At 37.9% G+C, this 21,494-nt stretch overlaps 1 protein-coding gene across 2 annotated transcripts; it reads left to right on the top strand.

Annotated features, from left to right (window-relative positions):
* Positions 1-2,946: 2,946 nt before the first annotated feature.
* LOC140231876 (uncharacterized) lies at positions 2,947-20,794 on the top strand. 2 transcript variants are annotated; one of them, XM_072312027.1, is made up of 10 exons: positions 2,947-3,048; positions 5,663-5,729; positions 6,412-6,451; positions 7,669-7,807; positions 8,486-8,659; positions 9,775-9,948; positions 10,697-11,289; positions 11,853-12,031; positions 12,876-13,065; positions 16,256-20,794. In XM_072312027.1, the coding sequence occupies exons 1-9, from the start codon at positions 2,947-2,949 to the stop codon at positions 13,031-13,033; spliced, it is 1,626 nt and encodes a 541-aa protein (XP_072168128.1). In that variant the 3' UTR covers positions 13,034-13,065; positions 16,256-20,794. The 2 variants fall into 2 exon arrangements, with proteins under 2 accessions (XP_072168128.1, XP_072168127.1); XM_072312026.1 differs by having other exon boundaries at positions 11,850-12,031.
* Positions 20,795-21,494: the final 700 nt, after the last annotated feature.

Genomic DNA, 21,494 nt, shown 5'->3' with positions numbered 1-21,494 from the left:
TTGTTGTTACTATATTCTGTCTGTCTCACAACTCCCTATAACCGTGAACGGGACCGTGGCTTGATCCGGTCTCACTTCCAAAATTTCTATTTCTCACGATACTTCTTACACTTTCTCACTCGCTTATCCTTTGCCAACCTCTAAACTCAGTGGCGTATCTGGGGGGGGGGGGGGCAAGGGGCACGTGCCCCGGGCGCCACTCCTTGGGGGCGCCACAAACGAAAAAACGAAAAAAAAAAAAACGGAAAAAAAAAACGAAGAAGAAGAAGAAGAAAAAAAAAAAACCCCTGGATAATAAAGGAAATTTCTTCAATTGTATTTCGTACTTGTATGGGTAGGAATGTTACTTCTGTATATGACATAATGAGGTCCTAAATACGTCTCTTATTCTGTATGTGTGTATGCCCCTCCCGAGTCCCCCTAAAAAAATAAATAATAGAGGAGAAAAATGAAAGGGATTCAGATCACTCCATAGGGTCACGTAATATACGCTCGCGATTATTCAGCAGTTTGCTTCCGAAATGGCGTCTACATCTGCCCATGGTGCATACTACTCAAAATCGAGAGAGTATGATGTAAAGCCCTTTCGACGCACTCTTTTTCTATTTTGCTTTCGACATACAAAATAGAAAATTGAAAAGTGTCTCCGGTTTTGTATTTTTGCTCTTTCTATTAAAAAACACATATGGAAAATTGCTTTTTGAACCATCACAGGTTTTCGGAAGGGCTGAGCCGGGATTTCTAAAAACGTCTCGCCGGGATTTGTAAAAATGCCGGGAAATGTAAAAACGTCTAGACGCGGGAAATGTACAAACGTCTCGCCAGGAAAATTTAATGTAAAAACGCTACCGGGAAATGTAAAGATCATGTAACGGTATTGCTTACTGCATCGTATGGTGTAACAGATGAACTTGATGTCTAACAAAAGGACTCATGAACCTATCAGGGCTTACCCTGTAAACCCCATTACGGATTTTCGCCAAACATTGCAGACAACATATTTATGGTGATTTATGATCTAATTGATTAGATGAGTCCCCCACCCCCCCCCCCCCCCACCGCCGAAGGAGGGGGGGGGGGGGGTTGAAGAAATTTTCCACATTTTCAGCATCTTCTTGCAAAACCTACGACGGATTTTCATCAAACTTAGCAGGTATTATAGCATGCATCGTTACGGCAATGAATGAGCCACCCACCCCCACCCTCCGATGGGGGGGGGGGGGGGGGTAATTGAAGCCTCCGAGTCCCTGAAATAAAATAAAAACATGTTCTAGAAAAACTCCTAAAATCACAATTTCCCATTCGTTTTTTATCCCAAACTTTCCAATAATTATTTAGAAGATGTATTTTCAGAAAACATGAAAAACTCATGATAGACTAGGTTAACCTGTTTCAACTATTTTGAGTCCTCACACAAAACCAGTGAGTGCGACTCTTTGTTGGTTAGTGAAGCACGGTCACTACAAAATGTAATCAAAGATCCTATGTGTTCTTGTTTATCTTTGGGAGCAGTGATTTCAACAACAAAAAATCGAGATATATCACATTAAGATGCATAATAATGTGTAGGTCTGTTGTATCACAAAACGTCATACCAAGTAAAATTTTTGCAATAAAGCATAAAATATAAGGAGATAACAGTATTTTTCTCTATATATAAACCATAACTGTAGATGGTTTAGTCTGGAAACATTCTTATTGTAACTATTGTTCACATTTTGTGTATTTAACAATACTTATCATCGATTATTTATGGATTAAAAATTTTACAGTGGTTGTTTCTATTCCTAACCCACAATTTATAATTATTTCAAAGCACTAATGCTGGGTTTTAGTTTCATCTGCAAATGATAAATTATGCTTTTATAAGGCCCTATTATGTGAAAAGAGAGTGAGAAAATTTTCATGTAATGAATTTTGAGTAATTAAGTTGCACATTCTTCTCATTCTTCTTCTTCTGGTTAAGTCTGCCTCCTTCAATAAGCTGACGATTCTTGTAGACAGTATGCGGGACCCGTTTGGAATTTCAACATCTTGGTGTTAGGGCCTATTATAGTACGTTGGACCTGGCATAATTATTATGAATTTGTCCTTATATCTCGACTATGTAATAATGATTGTAACAAGTAAGATTCTCAGACAGTAATGGCCCTACATGATTATGCTGTCTGATGGCCATCTATTTTATCTAATCACCTTTTTAAAGTTTTAATTGTGTGGAATAAACAATGTCACAAAGGGGAAGGTGTGTTGATAAGTAGGACATAGCTGAGGCTTGCCTGTATAACTAGGACTAGTCAAGTCTAAACTAGGTTTTACCTATAGACCTAGTAACTTTAGTAATACTGCATCCATCGTCTATAAACTATTATAATCCTTCATGCAAAAGTTTCACGTATTATAGTCACTTGAGTGTAGGCCTGTATTTCAGAGAAAATGTTCTTTAATTGTCATCTAAGAATGTGCACAATTTCTGTTTTCATCAATTCTACAACTTTTTGGCCATAGTAAGTGAAATAATAAGTAGGGGCCTAATTCACAAAAAAGATGAATGTTTGATTTCCAAAGTGTATTAAAGATATAGGCCTTGGTGAATATATACATAATTGATTGACCAAAATGTCTTGCCATTTTCTTAATGAAAAATAACGTCTTTCATTTTCAGTGGGATATGATATAAAAAGCGAATTTTTGATCTAGTAGTTTTCAATGTTCACATTTAGAACCAATCTTTTGAAAGTAAGAGCGCTGAATGTGATTTTAGAAATTGTAGGATCTATAGGATCTTTGACGTATTAAATCATGGAGCTACCTACTTTTGCTACATAATTTATGATGTAATTTATCATCCGCCAGCGTGTAACGTACCGATTCTTCGATCGGATCGGTTTTTGTTGTATCGATTGACCAGCAACGCAGCTGGATCGATCTCAATAATTGGTGAAAATGGCGACCGCAGCAGCAGCGCTACTCGACGAGTTGATGGGCAAAAATCGTAATGCCCTGCCAGATGAAAAGTTTTCGGGAATAAAATGGAATGATGCCGAGGTAAGCAATCTTTACAGCACGTATTGATATATTTGTTACTGATCATTTTTGCAGAGGTGGAGCTACAGGTGCGCCAACTTGTTCTGCTTTTCGCCTTTGAGCTGCCATCCGCCTCCGGCCCGTGTACTCACACAGTCATTGGTCACAAACAGGACTTGTAGAGCATGCACAGAGCAACGCTTGCCGCATGGCGCGGCGTGAAAAGATTTTGTTGCTCCTATCACGCTGCCGCTAGCTAGCGGCTACGCACGCACTAACGTTACGACTAGCTTTCTACTACTACTGGGCAATTCCGCGGTTAGTAACGTTACATTTGAACAAATTTAGATATTTGTTTTTACCACTAAATTACCATTTATTCACTTCAAGTCAAAATTATGTCAAAAACATGTTCATCTTTCCCAGGTTTATGATACAGAAAAGAATGCACACAATCCAAGAAATATTAGAATTGCTATAGCAACTTAAAGGGCTGGTTAGTAACGTTACGAAAAAAGGACATGACAAAAAAATCAATGTCTTGTAACAAAAAGTGTGTAAAAATTCAAGTTACTTCAAACAAAGTGTTGCATTAATTTCAATTATTGCATCATGACAAATGTTCATGCAAATTTTTTTAGCAGTTCGACAAATTATTTTTTAGCTAGACCCCCAAAAGCATGGTTAGTAACGTTACGGTTAGTAACGTTACATTTGTCCGGAGTAATTCCGCAGGTCATTTCACCCTTTTGTAATTGACAAAATGTCACATGACTTCTGGAGTATTTAAATGTATTCATCTTTTACCCTTTAGCAAAACTTTGAGGAAAAAATTTCAAAGGAACCCACTGTAATTTGCATTTAAGTGAATTTCAGCATCCCCAGTCCCACATGTACATTTTAAATGATGGTTTTAGATCTCACAAAATCAATGAATACGAAAAATAAAATCTACTGAATTTGAAAGACCCTAATGATTGGATGAACATCCATGGCATTAGTTGATACCTAGATTAAAGGGTAAGATAAAGAGGCACATTTCTTTTATCCATGTCATGTCCACCTAACTGCGGAATTGCCCTACTACGTATTAAATGTAATGCAATGCAGGCGTTGGTCATAGACACTAGGGAGCTTTAGATTTTAGACGCGCGGACGTTCAAAGGAAAAAAAAAATGTTCTGAGCGTGCGCAGTAGCGCGCGTAAAGTCAATCTATTTTTAGCTTGCGTCGCCTGAGTTTTTCACTACGCGTACTGGGCTATTTTCACGTCCGCACAGTTTGCGACGTAGAGAGCTTCTTGCCTTCATGCACTGATCATGGGGGCGCGATTTTATTTTTTATACGTTGCGTCCCAGCGTAATCTGAAGCTACTTTTCCACATGACGCGGGGAGAGGAGAACGTCCAGCGCAAGCGTCAGCTCAAACGTCCGCGCGTCAAAATCTAAAGCTCCCTACTCTATTGATATCTAGACAGTGTGGAGTGCGTGCAGGTCGGGTGTTGGTGAATGTTACTTGTTTAGAATCTAGATTCTAGATCATGTAAACCATCTAGTCTTCGGTAAATTTACTAAATAGTGTGCCGTTGCGTAACGGGGCATAAAAAATTTAAAAGTAAAACGTCTGCAGCATCTGCATGCAGTTAGATGCAGGTCTGAGTGTTGACCGAAAGATCGGTCTGTATCTGGTCGTCGGGGAAATGTTCCGAGGAGACTGCGACACTGCGTCTGGCTTCACGGATCCACTCCTATACAGACTGAAGTCATTGATGCCGGCTCCTGTGTGGATGCGCTGCCAGCGGTCGCGCACAGATCAAACGTTACGATCACTGACGATAGAGTTCTAAACCAAATTTCTAACAGCTTTATGACATTCAAACAAGTTATACTTTGACATGACATGACACATTATGCAGCAATACTTGGGGTGAATTTCTCACATTGTGCAATCGAAATACAGTAACTAATGGTTAGGTTGTAACGCAGAATCGCTAGCTGTAAGTCGCCATTTTGAATCTGTTAGCCAATCACATGCGAGGTACGTGTTTTAATTAAAAAAAATACGTAGAAACTACCTCGCATGTGATTGGCTAACGGATTCATATGTTTCTGTAGTTTGAACATGACGACGTGACGGGCTGGTTGATGTGTTTTTTACGTTGAAAATTCTACCAAAATGTTGGATTATTCATTAATCTGGTGAGTGTAGTGCATTCTTGAAATGTTGATTTTGTTATACAAGCTTAAATTTGCTGACCTAGGGCCGTGAATCAGACGCAATCGAGAAGGGTGAGGTACCTCACCCAATTTTCCATAGAGACAGTGGTTAAGACCATCCACACAGCGATGTGTACTATTAACTTCCGTCTGTCTAAGGAGGAGAGTGATAACGTCAAAAAAAAAATAAAAGACTCCTCCGGACAGACCGATCTTTCTGTCTAGTCTGAGTGTTGACTTGAATTCTAAGTTGTAAACATTTTAGAGTTCTGCTTGCCCTGATTTGGCATAGACATGTACTTTTGAATATGTGCAGCTTTTGAAGTATGAACTAAGAGACCAAGGAAGTACTACATGTCATACACTTGAGCATCATTTTCAAAGACATTGATTTATGAGCAATGGTTTATTTGCTTTCAGGTGTGCAAGCACTACTTGGTGGATTTCTGTCCCAACGAATTATTTGTAAATACTCGGTCAGATTTAGGTGAGTGTGGCATCTCTTCTCCCTGCTGTGATCACCATCTTGAAACATCTTCTGACATTGTAAACAAACTTGTAATCAATGGTCAAAACAGAGACAACCTTATCTTGAGAATATATGTTAGAAGCAATCAGTAGTGTATAACATGATGGCTGCTACAGGCACAGCATTCCACAGACTAGCTTTGTTTGAGGACATTAACCGTCTCTTTATATGCGATTGTAAATGGCTAGAATCACCTATTGTAGGTTCACAAGAGCTGTAATGATTTTGAACTGTGCAGAAGTTGTGTTTACTGACATTCTTTCCTTGATGACTTGGTCTTCATTGTGTAAGATCTAATTCTTGCTTTCAGGACAGAGATGTATGTACAATACATGCAGAAAGTTACAAACCCCAAGCTACAACTATTTGAGCTGTCTCTGGTACCACTAGATAACTGCAAGATGCAGTTGTATTGAAACCCTAAAACTAAACAGAAAGTCAAAAGTAATTCTTTATTAAAGCTAAATAAGCCAGTTGTGTACGTATAATGTACAATAAATGTGTTTGTGACCCCAGGCATACTATACTGTATACCCGCAATCATGTAGAGTTTGTGTGTTTTGCTGTGGTAGTTGACAACCCTCATTACCTCAAGTAAGCAATTGAAATAACGATATCAATGCTTTGTCTTGATTTTCAGGTCAATGTGAAAAGATCCATGATGATCATCTCAAGAAAGAGTAAGATAAACACAATGCCCTTAGAAATAAGAGAAAATAGATAGAAATGAAGATATGAATGAAATCTATTTTGTTTTTATTTGGAATATAAATCTAAAAAATCTACTAGATTCTAAAGCTGTAGATGTTATGTGAGAAAAAGATGGAAGTTATGATAAAAAGCCCTTAGAGATATGCTTTGAATTTATGTGGTGCAATGCATTTGAATAAAACTTACTACCCACATCTATGTATAAAGATGATAAACTTCTTTGTAAAGACCTTTACTCAGTTGAAAAGTACGAGAAGAGAAAATGTGGGTCAGCTTAAAGGTAGGGAATCCCATTTGCATGCCTTAAATGAAGAGTTGTATAAACACAGTGGTATGTTGAAGAGAGTATCATTTCAGAAACTCCCATAAAGTATTGAAAGTGGAAGGTAACATTTAGTACATTTTTATTGACCGTTAGATTTTGAATTGAATTCTTTACGGGGCTCACCGTAAACTCCAGTACATTACTAGGCTACCTTTGCAGACCCATGCACTGCATGTGTGTCCTCCATGTATATTTTGTGAATAAAGTTCATCAAAACTTACAAACATTTCTATATACATTCTTGCCACACACTCTATATGTTATTACATCAGCTCTTATACTTTTAGATTTGTATTTATAGATAAAAAAATACAGAAGACTGCAACAAAAAGGCTTAAGTGTGGCTGACACACAGAACTACTGAGTAGTTGAGTTTTGTGCATTATTCAAATTGTAGACAACTGTTGACTTCCAAATTTCTAAGCAGTGGCCTAAACAAGTCCCATGAGGTTCATATTTAATGTTTTGCTGCATTTTGGGAGTTCTGTAAAAGGTATCCCTACCTTTAACATTCCTGTGACATTAGCACAAAAGTACTTACACGTGTACAGATAATCATACAAGAATACAGTGTAATCATGTTTTAACAACCTTGTACATGAATGACTTTGTAATGAAAATAATCATTCTCATCGTTTGTACAAAGGCAAATATCCTTCATAGTACATTGAAGCTTCTTTTATTTATTTATTTATTTTTTCAATTTGAATGGTTGCAAACCAGTTTTGTCACCAGCTGTCTCAGAACCAAAGCTGTACTATAAATGTAGTTACAAGGCTAACTGCATGTAACTCTATTGTGCCCATGAAATTGGAAAAGCCATGTTAAATCTCAGTCATATTTCTTTTCTTCTTGATTAAGGTACAAAGAGAGCAGTCGGTTCCAGAGAATGGGCTATGAAGAGGGCTTCATGCAGTACTTGCAGCAGATCATGAGTGATGTCGAGAAACGCATCAAGAGAGGTCACTCCAGACTGGCTCTCAACAGCAACAGACCCAACGTAAGCAAGTTCGAAAATTTGTATGAATGTGTCTTGAGTGCCATTTTGTGTGTCACTGGAGATTGGGTTCTTACCGGTATTTCCAAGTTACGTTTGCCACATCAGTTTGCTGAACAGCATTCACCAAGACAGGACTGTTGTTTATATCACCATGCACTCTTTGTCAATTATTGCCTCTGCCAAGGGGGTTATATTTTTTTACCCGTGTTTGTTTGTTTGTTTGCTTGTTTGTTTGCCTGTCTGTTTACAAAGTCATTCCAAAAGTTGTGAATGGCTTTGAATGAAACTTACAGAAAAAGTTTAGAGAGACACAAGAAATGAATGATTAAATTTTGGTAATGATATGGGAATTTTAATGAATTTTTGAAGGACTATTTTTTTTCTTTTGGCATATAGGGTCAATAAACTTGGGAGTTCAAGCTGTGCAGTATAAGTGAGGTTTGCATATGTGTACTAAAGCGCATGCCCTGCATGAGGCACCATGCAGCAGGAAGCTGATGAGTTAAACACAAGACTTCTTTATCATTGGAAATATTGGGCGATTTTTCAGCATGCGTACATATGGGTGAAAATGAGCTGCTTGGCAGAGGTCTGCGCTCTCCGAGTGCTTTTCTAGTGTAGCATTATTATCATCATCATCGTCGTCATGCTAAGATTCTTTGCTCTTTCCAACCCCAGCTCACTGCACCGAGCCGAGGCGGAGAGGAGGAACAGATCCGCATCCTGACGGAGAGAATCAAGAGCCTGCTGGAACAGGTGGAAGAGTTGGGCTGTGAGGGGCGGGTGGAGGAGGCCGAGAACATGATGAAGATGTGCGACAAACTCACCCAGGAGAGGAATGAATTGCAGGCTGTAAGTGCATACTAGACGGGGATGCTATTCCATACACTACGAGTTGACCCAAATACTGAGTAGATGAGATAGCATCAGATGTGTATACCTTTGAATATTCCATTGACATCAGACATTCAAAATAGGAAGCTATGGAAGTTTGAATATGGCATTTGTGTTCTCACGAAATGTTGATGTCGGTCGTGATTAAAAATGCAAATCAGATTGGATGATTATCCCGATGCCATGCAGCTCTTATGGAATTTTTATTTCGAAACACAAGAAAAGTCATTTTTCCCTTGGATTTAGCAATTGATGTGACACTGATCCCAGGAAAGTCATCTTTGCTTAGTTATTACAACTCACAATACTGTGATAAGAGAGATATGATTTTATAATAAATATGTGAATACAAATTGCAAAGTAATAATCAATTTTACAGAATTTACTATCGATCAGAATCACCTGTCATTCTTGATCAAATGCAAGGTTTGATGCAAAGTTGAAGTGTTGTCAGGGCTCGACACTAACGGTGGCCCGGTGGCCCGGGGCCACCAAAATTGAAAGTCGGGCCACCAAATTTCAAAAAAGGGCGAATTTGGTGGCCCGCCTCGGGCCACCAAATTTTTTTGAAAAGTACGTCAATTAATTCGAAACTTTTTGCGCCGGAAATTAGCAGTTATATTTGTTTAAAGGATGGATGAAAAGGACTGAATGAGTGCCTGAGAGTGAGTGTTGCGAGTTTGTTGAGGTTTATTTACGAGTAGATGTATGTCCAACTTCCAATTCTTACTATGACTGGATAAAACTTAGATATTTGACTCATTAAAAAAAAAAACACCAGACTTTTAATGTTTTTTATTGTGTTTTTTTTCGGGGCCACCAAATTTTTCTCTCGGGCCACCAAAAATTTGAAATTGAGGATTTTGGTGGCCCCATCGGGCCACCAAACAAAAAAGTTAGTGTCGAGCCCTGGTTGTTAATTCATTGTAAGGGATTGATGGTGTAACAAAGATCCTCATTTATCCAGTTTTGCATAAGTTGGGCCAGAATGTCCAGAATATTTGCCTGCCGGCTGTCCTATTAGGATTTAGAAAAGGAAAGAACTGACGGTGTGGTTGACATTGTATCTGCAGGCATCCGAGGAGGCGTTAGATACAATCCTATCTCAGGAAAAGCAGATGGAGGTTTGTGAAGTCTGCGGTGCCTTTCTCATAGTGGGCGACTCCCAGACCAGGGTGGACGACCATTTGATGGGCAAACAGCACATGGGGTTTGCCAAGATCAAGTCAACTATAGAGGAGATCAAGGTAAGACCTTGCTTTACGTTTACGCTCAAGTCATACTTGTTTAGTGCTACATTGTTTTCTGTTAAAGGTACTGGTTACCATTGAGAGCAGTGATTTTAAAAATGTTTGAGTTATCACGTTAAATGCATATTTGTAGGTCAGTTGTAACAAAAAACATCCTGCCATATAAAAAATTTCACAATAAAGCCTAAAATATAAGGAGATATCAGTATTTTTCTCATAAACCTTAACTGTAGAGAATATATTCTAGAAACATTTTTTTTTCACATTTTGTATATTTAGCAATACTTAATATTGATTATACTGATTGACACTTTTATATTGGGCGTTTCTATCCCAAACTCACATTTTAGAACTATTTTTAAGCCCTAAAGCTAGGTTTTTGTTTCATCTGCAAATGGTAAATAATGCCGTTAATGTTGTTGTTTTTAGATCAAATAATTTCACAATGATAAATTGTTATACTCTCATGCTAATGAAACATGATTGTATCTGAACAGTTAATGCAAGAAATACATGCAGTCATGAATCCTCCAGACAATTTGTGCAGGAAAGGTATTTCCTGAATATCATATGACATTTTGTATTTGAGAATTTGATTTGTTATTCATGCAATTTGGAAAACAACAATTGCATGATATACCCTATATTTTTGTGGACTTCATTTGTTGCAATGAAGAGCACCTTCATGTATCTATATTTCATTTTTCTGAATTTCCTATTTTGATTTTGTCTTCATTTGACTCAGAACAAGAAAAACAAGGAAATCTTGGACCGGGAAGAGAAAATCAGAAAAGAAAGGGAAGACAGGGAGAAAGAAAGGGAAAAGGAAAGAGAAGAAAGAAGACGTCGGGAAAGAGAGAAGGAAAAAGAAAGGGAAAGAGAGAGGGAAGAGAGACGAAAGGAAAGGGACCGACAGAGAGAAAAGGAGAGGTCTCGAAGGAGGTCTCGTTCCAGATCTAGGGATCGTAGGAGAAGTCGTTCTCGTGATCGTCGTCGCAGCAGGTCCCGGGAACGCCGTCGTAGCAGGTCTCGGGATCGCAAGCGCAGCCGGTCGCGGGATCGCAGGCGCAGCCGTTCCAAAGACCGCAGGCGCAGCAGGTCTCGCGACCGCAGGAGGAGCCGGTCCCGCGACAGGAGGCACAGCCGCGACCGCGATGACCGCCGAAGAGACCGGAGTCGCTCCAGAGATCGCAAGCATGACCGCAAGAAGGAGAGCTCTCACGACAAGCACAGATCCAGTGAATCAAAAGAGAAGAGCGAGAGGAGGTCAAGGGAGCGGTCACGTGACCGGTCACATGACCGGTCACATGACAAAAATCATGATGATGAGAGGGACAGGTAAGATAATCTACTTTTTTAAAGAATATTTTCTGTATAATAGTAATGAAGCATAACATGGAATAGTATGTGGTGTGGAAATATGAACATGAAAACAGACAAAAGAATTTTTTCATTATGCTGTACACACAATTTCAAGTTAGCAGTAACTGATATGTGGACAAGAGGCAAAATGAAGAACATGCAGATTTTCTCTGACTTGACTAAATGCACAAACTTAGTCACATGAAAATTTACCCTTTTACATCCTGTTGCATCTCTAAAAATGATAACACGAGATTTAAAAAGCTGTCTGAAGCAAATTGATTAAGAACCCAATCAATTTGAGCATGTAACCCTGCCTATTATCGTACATCTCAACAACAACAACAAATGTGTGCCAGTTTGTAAATGGGATGTTTCCGAACATGCAAGGAGAAAACACTCCTGTACATGCACAATTCAAAAGGGAAAACCTGATTATACATGTGCAGCATTAATAAGATTTTTGTACATTCTTTTACGGCAAGTCTTTGTTCCATGCCTTTTACACTCCCCCCCCCCCCCCCTATTTCAAATAGAAGACGCAGTCATAGCAAGGAGAAGTCTGATCGGGGAAAAAGAAGTAACAGTGAGAAGGCCAGGTCAAGGTCAAGGTCGAGATCGAGGTCAAAGTCTCAGTCCCGGGAAAAGTCGGAACATAATCATAGAGATGATGACGCAGTCACCGGCGATGAAAAGCCTGCTCACCAGGATGAAGAGGGTAAGGTTTTAATGTTGGAACCTCTGTGTAGAACTGTGGACTGATGGAGTGATTATTGCTCAAGATTTGTATGTTGAATGCATAGTTTCACTACAATAAGTGTGATTGGTTGAATCATTGCAGTCCAGTTGTTGTTGGGTTTTTTTTTGGGGGGGGGATTGATTTTGTTTTGTTTCGCTTTGTTTTGTTTTGATTTTGCCGTTGCTAGCAAGATTTTGAAAGCAAAGAGCACTTTACATTTCAGTGACAGGAAAGTTTGGCTGCAGAAACATCTGTTGTGCGTGTAACAGAAGATAGTAGTATTTGCAAAATGCCCTTTCAGATTTCTAGGAAAAATATATGATGTTACCTTGATGTCCTAGGCAAGGAGTTGAAATACACCAATCATAAAATAAGTCTTTATTTCATTAAATCAGCAGATATTTAACTTGTTCTGATATCATCCCATGACTGTAATTTCTGCGTTCATGACAGACTGGAAAGTTAAGTTGCCTTCTGTGAAATGGGATATTGAGAATGAGGGAAATTTCCAACTCAGTTTGAGTAAGAGCGTTTGGAAGTACCAGTAGGACTTTCCTTGAAAGGTGGCCTTTGCTTGAGTGTTTTTGCTGATAATTTATTTTGAAAAGGCAGTCTTACTGTTTACTTTGTGTGTAGAGAAGTTACTCCTGTCCAAGGCATGACTGTGCTATTGATGCAAATAGGGAAGTTCCTTGAAGTGCAGATTATCCTCCAAGGCATCTGTATTGAATGTACCATGTGCTGATTTGTATTCCAGTTGAAAGAAAAATTAGTTGTTTACAGTCATTTCTTCATTCATTCATCCGTTGACTTATGTTTGCAGAGACCAAGATGGATACTGACGCTCCAAGCCAGCCCAATGAAGACAAAGGTGTGGATCACGATGCCGGAGATAGCCCAGAGAATGAAGATCCAGCCGACGGTATGAAGGAGGAGGAGGAAGAGGAGGCAGATGCCAAGGAAGAAGTGCCGGCGTTTTAAACCCCTCAAGGTGACTCTTGTTACCGCAACAGGTGAGTGACCCCTCCCCCTTTCCTCTGGTCCCAGAACATCATGCCATCAACATTTCTTCAGACCATGAAAAAGCCATACATTGCTGTCATTCCAAACATCCAATTTTTATCTGGGCAGCTTACCCCTGATAATTTTTAGTTTGTCAAAGAGAAGCCCTGAAAAAAAAAAGGAAGAAATACCCCCACTCCCTGATGGAAATAAAAGAAAAACAAACAAGATAGCATACTATCAACCAGTGCATTATCTCATGTCCTGTTATGTACTAATCAACCCAAACTTGACACTTGTCGTTTGATGAGAATGTTGTGTCTTGATATGAGTAATGTTTCTCCAGGTACAGTATGCCCCATAACTGTAGCGCCGCCTCTGACTTGCTCAGAATACAACAACAATCGTTCTTGGATCCTCACACACTTCCCTCCAGCGTAGATCAGAGGTATGTGGAAGTGAGGAGCGTGTTGATCGATGCCCATCATGTGATGGACACTTTCATGCGAGATTTGAAGAAACTGCCATGTCATCCAGCTTGCTTTCTGATTTGAAGCATTGGGTACTAGTATGACGACAATGCTTTGTTTTATTTGAGCAACACAGCATCTTCTGGTGTATCCTACCAGGGAGAGGAGATCAGGATTAATGAAAATTTCTAAAATCCAACTAAAAGACATTTTTATGCCTCCGCCAACGAAGTGGCCGGAGGCATTATGTTTTGATCTATGATTTGGTACAAGCTGAGAGTAGCTTTAATGTTATAGACATTACGACCAAACGCAAAAGCAAAAACAGTGACAAAAATATGAATACAGAATCATTTGTTATAAAATAAGTAAAGAAGTCTCTTTGTGCTTGGAACTTGAAGACTGTTGAATGTCAATAAATGAATATTCACAATGTCAAACACAGAGTTTTTCATCAGTCATAACCATGCCATTTCAGGAAGCAAGATCTCGTGTGATAAGCGTTTTTAGATGATAATGTACTCTAATCCAACGGAAGCTCCCCATCACATGCCTATACCCTCATAGTGCTTGTAGTAGTAATTCATTACAGCCATTAAGATACTCAAATCATGTGAGAGGATATGTCCAATTGTACTGATGTATTGCTGATGTAGAAAAGCATGTCTTCACTTAGCATTCATGTATTTATTGTCTCTAAGGACATGAAGACAGCCAGTGGAAATTCAAGTGCAAATATAGGAAAATTAGATATGGAGCAGAAAATGGGTTCAATGAGTTACATCGTTACCCCAGCAAAATACAATATTTGGTATGGATTTTTTCATTTTTGTGCACATATATTGTAATCATAAAATGATGCACTTATCCTCTGGATTATGTAAACATCCATGTATTTCAAAGTGCCGACAATAACATGTGGAATCGATTGTTGAAGTAATTTGGCAATATCTGAATTTGCCACATTGTATTGAAGTGTACATTTTTATGAAACTGCATATTTTTGTGACTGGATACAATTTTGCAAGAATGTGTTGATAAGAGGGAGATTGAAGGGATAGTGCATGAAGACAGTTTGATCTTAAGTGCAGAGGGATGGTGCAGCATATTTTGGTGGTTGTAAATCAAAACTAATTGAATCTTCTTTGCCCCTTGATGGGAGTTTAATTTAACAACAAAGAAAAAAAAAATCCCATCAGTTTTGATCACTGCATTTGTCTAATTTGCCGGGGGATACTCTCAGCATTTAAAAATGCGAGGACATAATAGTAGCATCTTTGAATTGTTAGAGCTTATATTGTTCTTATCCTGTTTAGTTCTAAAGAGGAAAAATGTTCAGATGAAATAAAAATCAGTTATGTCACAGAAAAACAAACTATGCTCCACCATCCTTAAACAACTAACATGCTTCTTTAAAAAAAAAAAAAAAAAAAATGGGGTAAATGAGAAAATCCCCACAACATTTCCATTCCTTTTCATTTGTCCTGTAGTAATGCATGTGATTTTCTAGAATTGGATACACAGTACTCCCTTCATAAGAGTTTGACCTCAGAGAGAAATGAGAAAAACACCCCTCTTTTTGCAATTTTTGCTTGATTTAAATGCAAATTATCCTGACAATATCAGGCCTAATGTGACTCCTGCCCATAAAGTTCCCCCAACCTCACGTTTTGAAACAGACAGCAAGGGAGTACTGTTTGTATGTAGATAAAAGATATCAAATATTCCATTGCTTACCCTAGTGCTGAGGTATGGCACGAACGGTAATGCCCAAGTACTGTGTAAGCGCTTATATAATGCGAGCCAAGCGCCTGGCTGTAGCGGCGAAGGATTTGCCATGGAGAGTAAAGAGTCAGAGACATCTCAAAGCCGCACTGTGTCATGGCTTGGGTTTTTCCTGCGTGAAGTGATTACCGACAATGGAACATGGTTCTTTTTACATACCTCCACAGGTACCTCTCTACATGTTATGCCAGTCTAGATTGACACATTGTTTGTTGAATCTGTAATGCCCTCTAAATGTGCGTTGGTGTTTTTTTTTGTTTTTTTTTCATTCTTCATGTATCAGTGGGTTTGTTGGAATGCTTTTTATTTCTTTGGGTTTTTTCTTTTCAGAAAACTTTAGAAAGTATTTACAATATTTATCTCTGCATATCAATCTCTTTCCTTTTCCCTGTTTGTAAAGTAATTTCCAACATGTGAATGTTACAGCTATACATGATCAGAACTTGATTAGTTTTATCAGCATGATTTTATAGACCCTTTGTGAGCACTTCTGTATGGCTTGGCTAAACAAATCTTCAATTTCACCATAGCCAATTTTATGGACTTTTCCTCAAAGGATCATAAGGATTTGCCTTCAACAGAAGTGAACAGATAGTTATGCTTGTCTATTTTGATTTCCTTGTACATGTACATCTCCAAATAGGTGGGAAGGTTATCAAGTTCTTATTGTGAATTGAAATCCACCAAAAAAAAAAAAAAAACACAAAAAAATGGTCAGTGAAACTAAGAAAAAAGCATAAAATCACATTTCATTTTTGTTGAAAACATGCGGAAAGTATAACAAAATAATCAAGAACTACAAATGGAAAGCTAGCCATCAAGCACTGACTCTAAGAGAGTAAGCCCATTGTTTTAAAAGTGGATATTGATGTGAACATTACTGTTCTTTACATACTCAAGTTGACTTTATTTTACCATGATTGCCTGTCTCTTTTCATTTCTCCAGCTGTAGATGATGTTGTACACTTCCGTTTGGCAGCCCTGAAGGGAGTAGCAGCGTCAGTTTCTTGGTGGGACTCTGGAGCATCGTTACCTCACATAGGTTAGAAACTTGAATCTCAGAAACTAAGAATAATGGCTTGTCCCAGCTATCAACCTCAGCAGTTGTGTAATGTCATTTGACATTGAGTTGATCGACTGTGATGTGTGTAGATCATATCTGCGTGAATGGAAATCAAGGCTTCGAACTATTGATAGGTTATATATTAATATGTGTGAGCGATTGTGCATCTCTAGAACGTTGTCATCCAACCTGAGACAATGCAAAACAAAGTCGGCCAAAAGTTAAAAACTCTAATCTCTAAAGATAAGTAAAAAAGTTCCCCCCTTTGTAAAAATAATCAACTTTCTTTGCTTCTAGTCAAAGTAGGGCACACACCAGGGTGGGTACTTTTGTGTGGATTGAAACCATTCCTATTTCGATAAGTCTTTTATGAAGAACTTATCATTCTTGTTTTTCTGTTCATAATGCACCCAGAGAAAATCACTTTGATCAGGGTCGAAGAAAAACATTTTGAAATCTCTCTCTACTTGACCTGTGAATATAAGTTTGACAGTGCAATTATGAGTTGTTTTTAGGCCCTATGTAGCTGTTGTATGTTGCTACTTTTGATGATGTTAGCCTCTGCTGTATTTTGTTGTAGTAGTTGGGAAGTACATTTCTGCTGCGTATAGTCCAAATTTAAATGTGACATCCAATAACCTTCAGGAAATACACATCGAAAAGAGCATTTACCCTTTTTTTTTTTTTTTGCGTGAAATATGTGATATCAAGTCTTTTATCTCCTTTTTGAGCAGCAGTTGTGAAAGATGTTTTAATGCAGAGATCAGCGTACCACTTCTACAAACAGGTATGTTTATGAGGAAGGTCATAATGTCCATCTTTGATAGGAACATTGTAGCGAGTTGTATGCATCTTTGAACTTATGTCATACTTTGTTTCTGTCATGATTAGATTTGGTATCGGCAGAACAGTGCGAGACAATCATATGACACATGTAATTTGTATAGAATTTGTTGTGAATCTGTACATCTGAAGGACTTCTTTGAGAAATATGAAGAGGTGTAATTCTTTCTTTTTCTTGGGGGGAATATTGCTTCATGAAGATATGTATGTTGAGTAGTTTGCCTATATCTTTGCCCTGTTTATGTCACTTGAATCCATCTGCCACGTAGTGGTGGGTCATCCCAGCTGATAGATAGTCATCTGTCTATCCCTGCATGATTATTTTGTAGTTTCATTCTTGGAGAACAATATGCAATGTAAAGCAACAACACGTTTTTAATGTATCTACGACCATGCAAAGATGAAATTAGTAGACTTGTGATCCGTAGATTAAGGTAATTGGTTCCAGGCTAAAGGATAGTTTTCTGCAATGTGTTTAGAATACAACAGCTCTCAATCAAATGATGAGATTAAGGCATGATAGTCCAAATAATTCCTTTAATACAAGGGTACATCAGGTAGAAAACAAGGTTGTTATTGTAGAAATCAAGTTTGATATTGTTTAACAAAGTTTGACATTTTTTAAAAAGTTTTATAACTATTCAAACAAATAGCAGAATTCTGTCAAGTGTGGTATAGTCATGAACAGTTACCGGGAAAATGTAAAAGGGGGGAGATCTGATGCAGACATTGAATTTACGAAAAAGGGAATGTTCAATTGTAACTTTTGTTAATGAATTGATAAAGGAGTACTAGACTTACATTATCAGCTGATTGTAGTTAAGTTAAGGTGAAATATTAGCTGGGGTTGCTAGTTTAATGTGCACCAAGAAATGTATGGGTAATGTATATGACCCATCACTATGCTTCCCTAATCAAGTCACAGATATGAGAGCTGAAAAATTAGCAAAATTAGGTGATTTGGCTGAAAATAAGAATATAAAGATCTGTTCTTAATGTGGAAGTTGATGTTTCAAATACCTTCTGTTTTTATTTAGTTGTCAAAAAATGTTTCAGTTTTAAGATTGTGTTTTTCTGGTGGATAGCCCCTTTGCTGAAAGTCTACCAAAATGAGAAATTGATGTTCTGTGACTTTATAATGGTTTCATGGTGATTGGTTACAAGTACATGTGGAGGTGTCCTGTATATGTGGTATGTTTTGCTGCTTTTATTTTTATTTTGTTGACTAATAAGTTGACCAATTTTCATGAAATTAGCACCCGGCAAAAATATTGCTTCCCATAACACAAATGTGTCTTATATTGTATCTAAGGTGGGAAGTTGTCAATTTTTCTCTTGAAAGTGATAATACTTCTTTCTCATTCCATCATTGCGGTTCTTGATCGTGAATTCATCCACAAGTGAAAATGTCTAACAAGTCCAGAGTTGCAAAATATATGGCATGTATAGTACTAGCCACCACTGTGAGGTTTAATGATGCAGAGCTCTGTACTTTACATTTAAATGACTACAAGTCTTGCCTTTTTCATGTTATGTAAGTGTGCATAAAGTGGATAAAAGTTACATGTAGTTGTGCATGGAATTATCTCAGACCAGAAAGCCACAAGAAACTTTCCGTCAAGTTGTATTACGTTACTAGTGTGCATTATTAGCATGATGAGAACAGCATCTGTCAACAATCATCCTCATTTCATCTTAACGTTTCATACCTCCACACGGCCCAAATTATTGAATTGCACATTTTTCATTTTGCCCTGTAGACTATCTTATTTTGTGCATGATAAGTCACTCTGGAGAACTTTCATGCCTCCCTCCCTTTTGAATCCTTTGTCAAAGCCTGTCCCTTGGCTTTCAGACATGTACTCGTCTTCTGTTCCATTTCACATTTTGCTCATCATATTTTCGCTAGATTAGAATATTCAGTCTCCTCCCCTAGCATGTTGGCATTGTAAGCGCAAAGGTGAAGAATTTTCATTTTCGTCTTGTTTGAATGGGTTTCTGACACTTCTAGATGAGGAGAGCTTTGTACATATTGTCATTTTCAGATGACGTTTTGAACTAGATCACATGTGTAAGTGGCCTCAGTTTCATTAATGGGATCAAGTGAGTAAGAAAGTTTGGCAACAAAATAATGCAGTTCTACAGATGATAAGGGCATCAGATCTACCTCCTTTGTGCCATGTTGCATATTCTTGTAAGTAGCAAAATTTGAAAGGAATGTATATAATGTGTGTTCATACATATTCTTTGCTATGTGATGTAGCACACCAAAAAGGTTACAAGCTGGGCTACTTGTAATGCAGAGGTACATGTACAAGAAGATGGGAAAAGGGGAAATGTGGCATCAAAAAAGCAAGTTTAATGGTGATATCGACATAGCCACCTATTTTATCGTTTCAGATGATGCAAAGCATGATTGCTTTGTTGGTTCCTCCGTGATGATGTAAAACTTATGACTGAGAGAGAATTGGATATTCACATCCAAGTTATTGAGCATAAATTTTTGCTCTGTTGTTTTTATACTCTTACCCATGTACTCATTCATTTTTTTTTTTCTTTTCTTGAGCCCAGCTTTCTAGGGGTATGTAAACTGACGTTGAAGGGACAAAGCTTTATTGGGGAAAAATATCAAAACTGCATTTAAGTGTGAATGTTTTACAGAATGCAAGACTGCATATTGCACCAACAGTTCATTTTGTCAGGCACCAAAACTTCCTCAAGCACACACACGCACATAGAGACTTAATCCTCTTTGTTGGCATGTTGCTCCTGTGATTAAGATCCGACTTTGTTCCTAAGGATGCAAGCTTTCCTTTCAGGTACAGTGTATTTGTTAAATTGACATCATGACATTTTCTTTGGAATTCTGATGGCAGATTAGTAAGAACTGGGAAGTCTATGTGTTTTTCTTTTTTTGTGGCCATTATCGAAAGTATCCTACCAAGCACTCTTCGGTTTGGGATTGTTTGATCTTTTCCTTTCCAGATTCTTTGATCTCTATTAAAAGGTATGTCATTGTTACATCAACAGACGTCTCCCTGTGTAGCTGAGTTCTAACCATAAATCATGTTTGTTTTTCATTTTTGAGTGCTCATTACATGCATGACATTGAAACATATCACTTCATGTGATTTGCGTATCATACACTCCAAAGTAGAGATTTGCTTTTAAAAAGAAAAGTCAATCAAATGCTGTAGTGAGGTGTGTTACAGTTTCTAGAGGATAATCTTTGGCAATATATTTGTTTACCCCATCTTCCCTCTTTTGATTTGTATCCTTTAAATTGTCTTCCTGTGTGTCTGATGATTTTGCAGTCCCAAGATGTGTAAAAAACATACGAACTTGAATTTGATGGTAAATATTCAATATGAGAAATTAATCTAAAGTTTCAATACTGAGGTATTGCTGACATCTTCAATAGTAAAATGTCATGTTTTCTCTTTGAAGAAAAAAGGCATATGTGCACATTGCATGTGATTTATTGCATTATTGCTACTGGTATAATTGCCAATGTCACTGTGTTTGCTACAGTGGTTATGTTACAGGCAAATGGACAATAAATAATGTGATTTGTTCCATGGAGAAGTTCAGATTTCCTGTCTCTTCAATAGTGTACTGCATTTAGTTGTTTTTTTGTATTCAATAGAATACTGTAAAGCCACAAATATCCGCGGCATGAAACTTTCCTGAATTGCCGACCACCGAAAAATTTATGAGTATGCTACATGTACTTGTAACATACGGATCTGGTGAATTTTTACATGCATTTGACTTTTGGGAAGCTTCTTTCCTCAAGAAATTTGCAAAGGTCTCATGCTTGCGAAAATTTCTGGTTTTACAGTAAAGTTGTACTTGGATGATAAAGATAAGATTATAAAATGGCCTGTGTATGGGTCTGTACTACTGTATGCATAAATATGTAAAAGTGTGTGTGTGTGTGTGGATGTTCATGGAGTGTATGTAGTACGTGTTAACGTTTTTGTTTGTGTGTAGTTTTTAACATGGACCATGAGTAAAGCAGCAAACCAACGAGCAGAGATGGCTTAAAGGGACTGTACAGTACTGGTTGAGGTGTGGATTCAGGTGTTACGTGTATAACATTCCCAAGTGAGATAATGAGGAACCTCATGAAATATGAAAGAGTGTGTAATTTTAAGAAGGATTTAACGTTTATTTGATGAAAATCGGTGTCAAATGGCTGAGATATCAACAAAAAAAAAAAGTGATAACAATAAAAGGTGAGAGGCCACGTCTTTTATTAGGATCTCTTTGTTTCACC

The sequence above is a fragment of the Diadema setosum genome, chromosome 8, assembly GCF_964275005.1.
Source record: "Diadema setosum chromosome 8, eeDiaSeto1, whole genome shotgun sequence".
Taxonomy (NCBI): Eukaryota; Metazoa; Echinodermata; class Echinoidea; order Diadematoida; family Diadematidae; genus Diadema; species Diadema setosum.
This window is presented reverse-complemented; position numbering and strand designations above follow the sequence as displayed.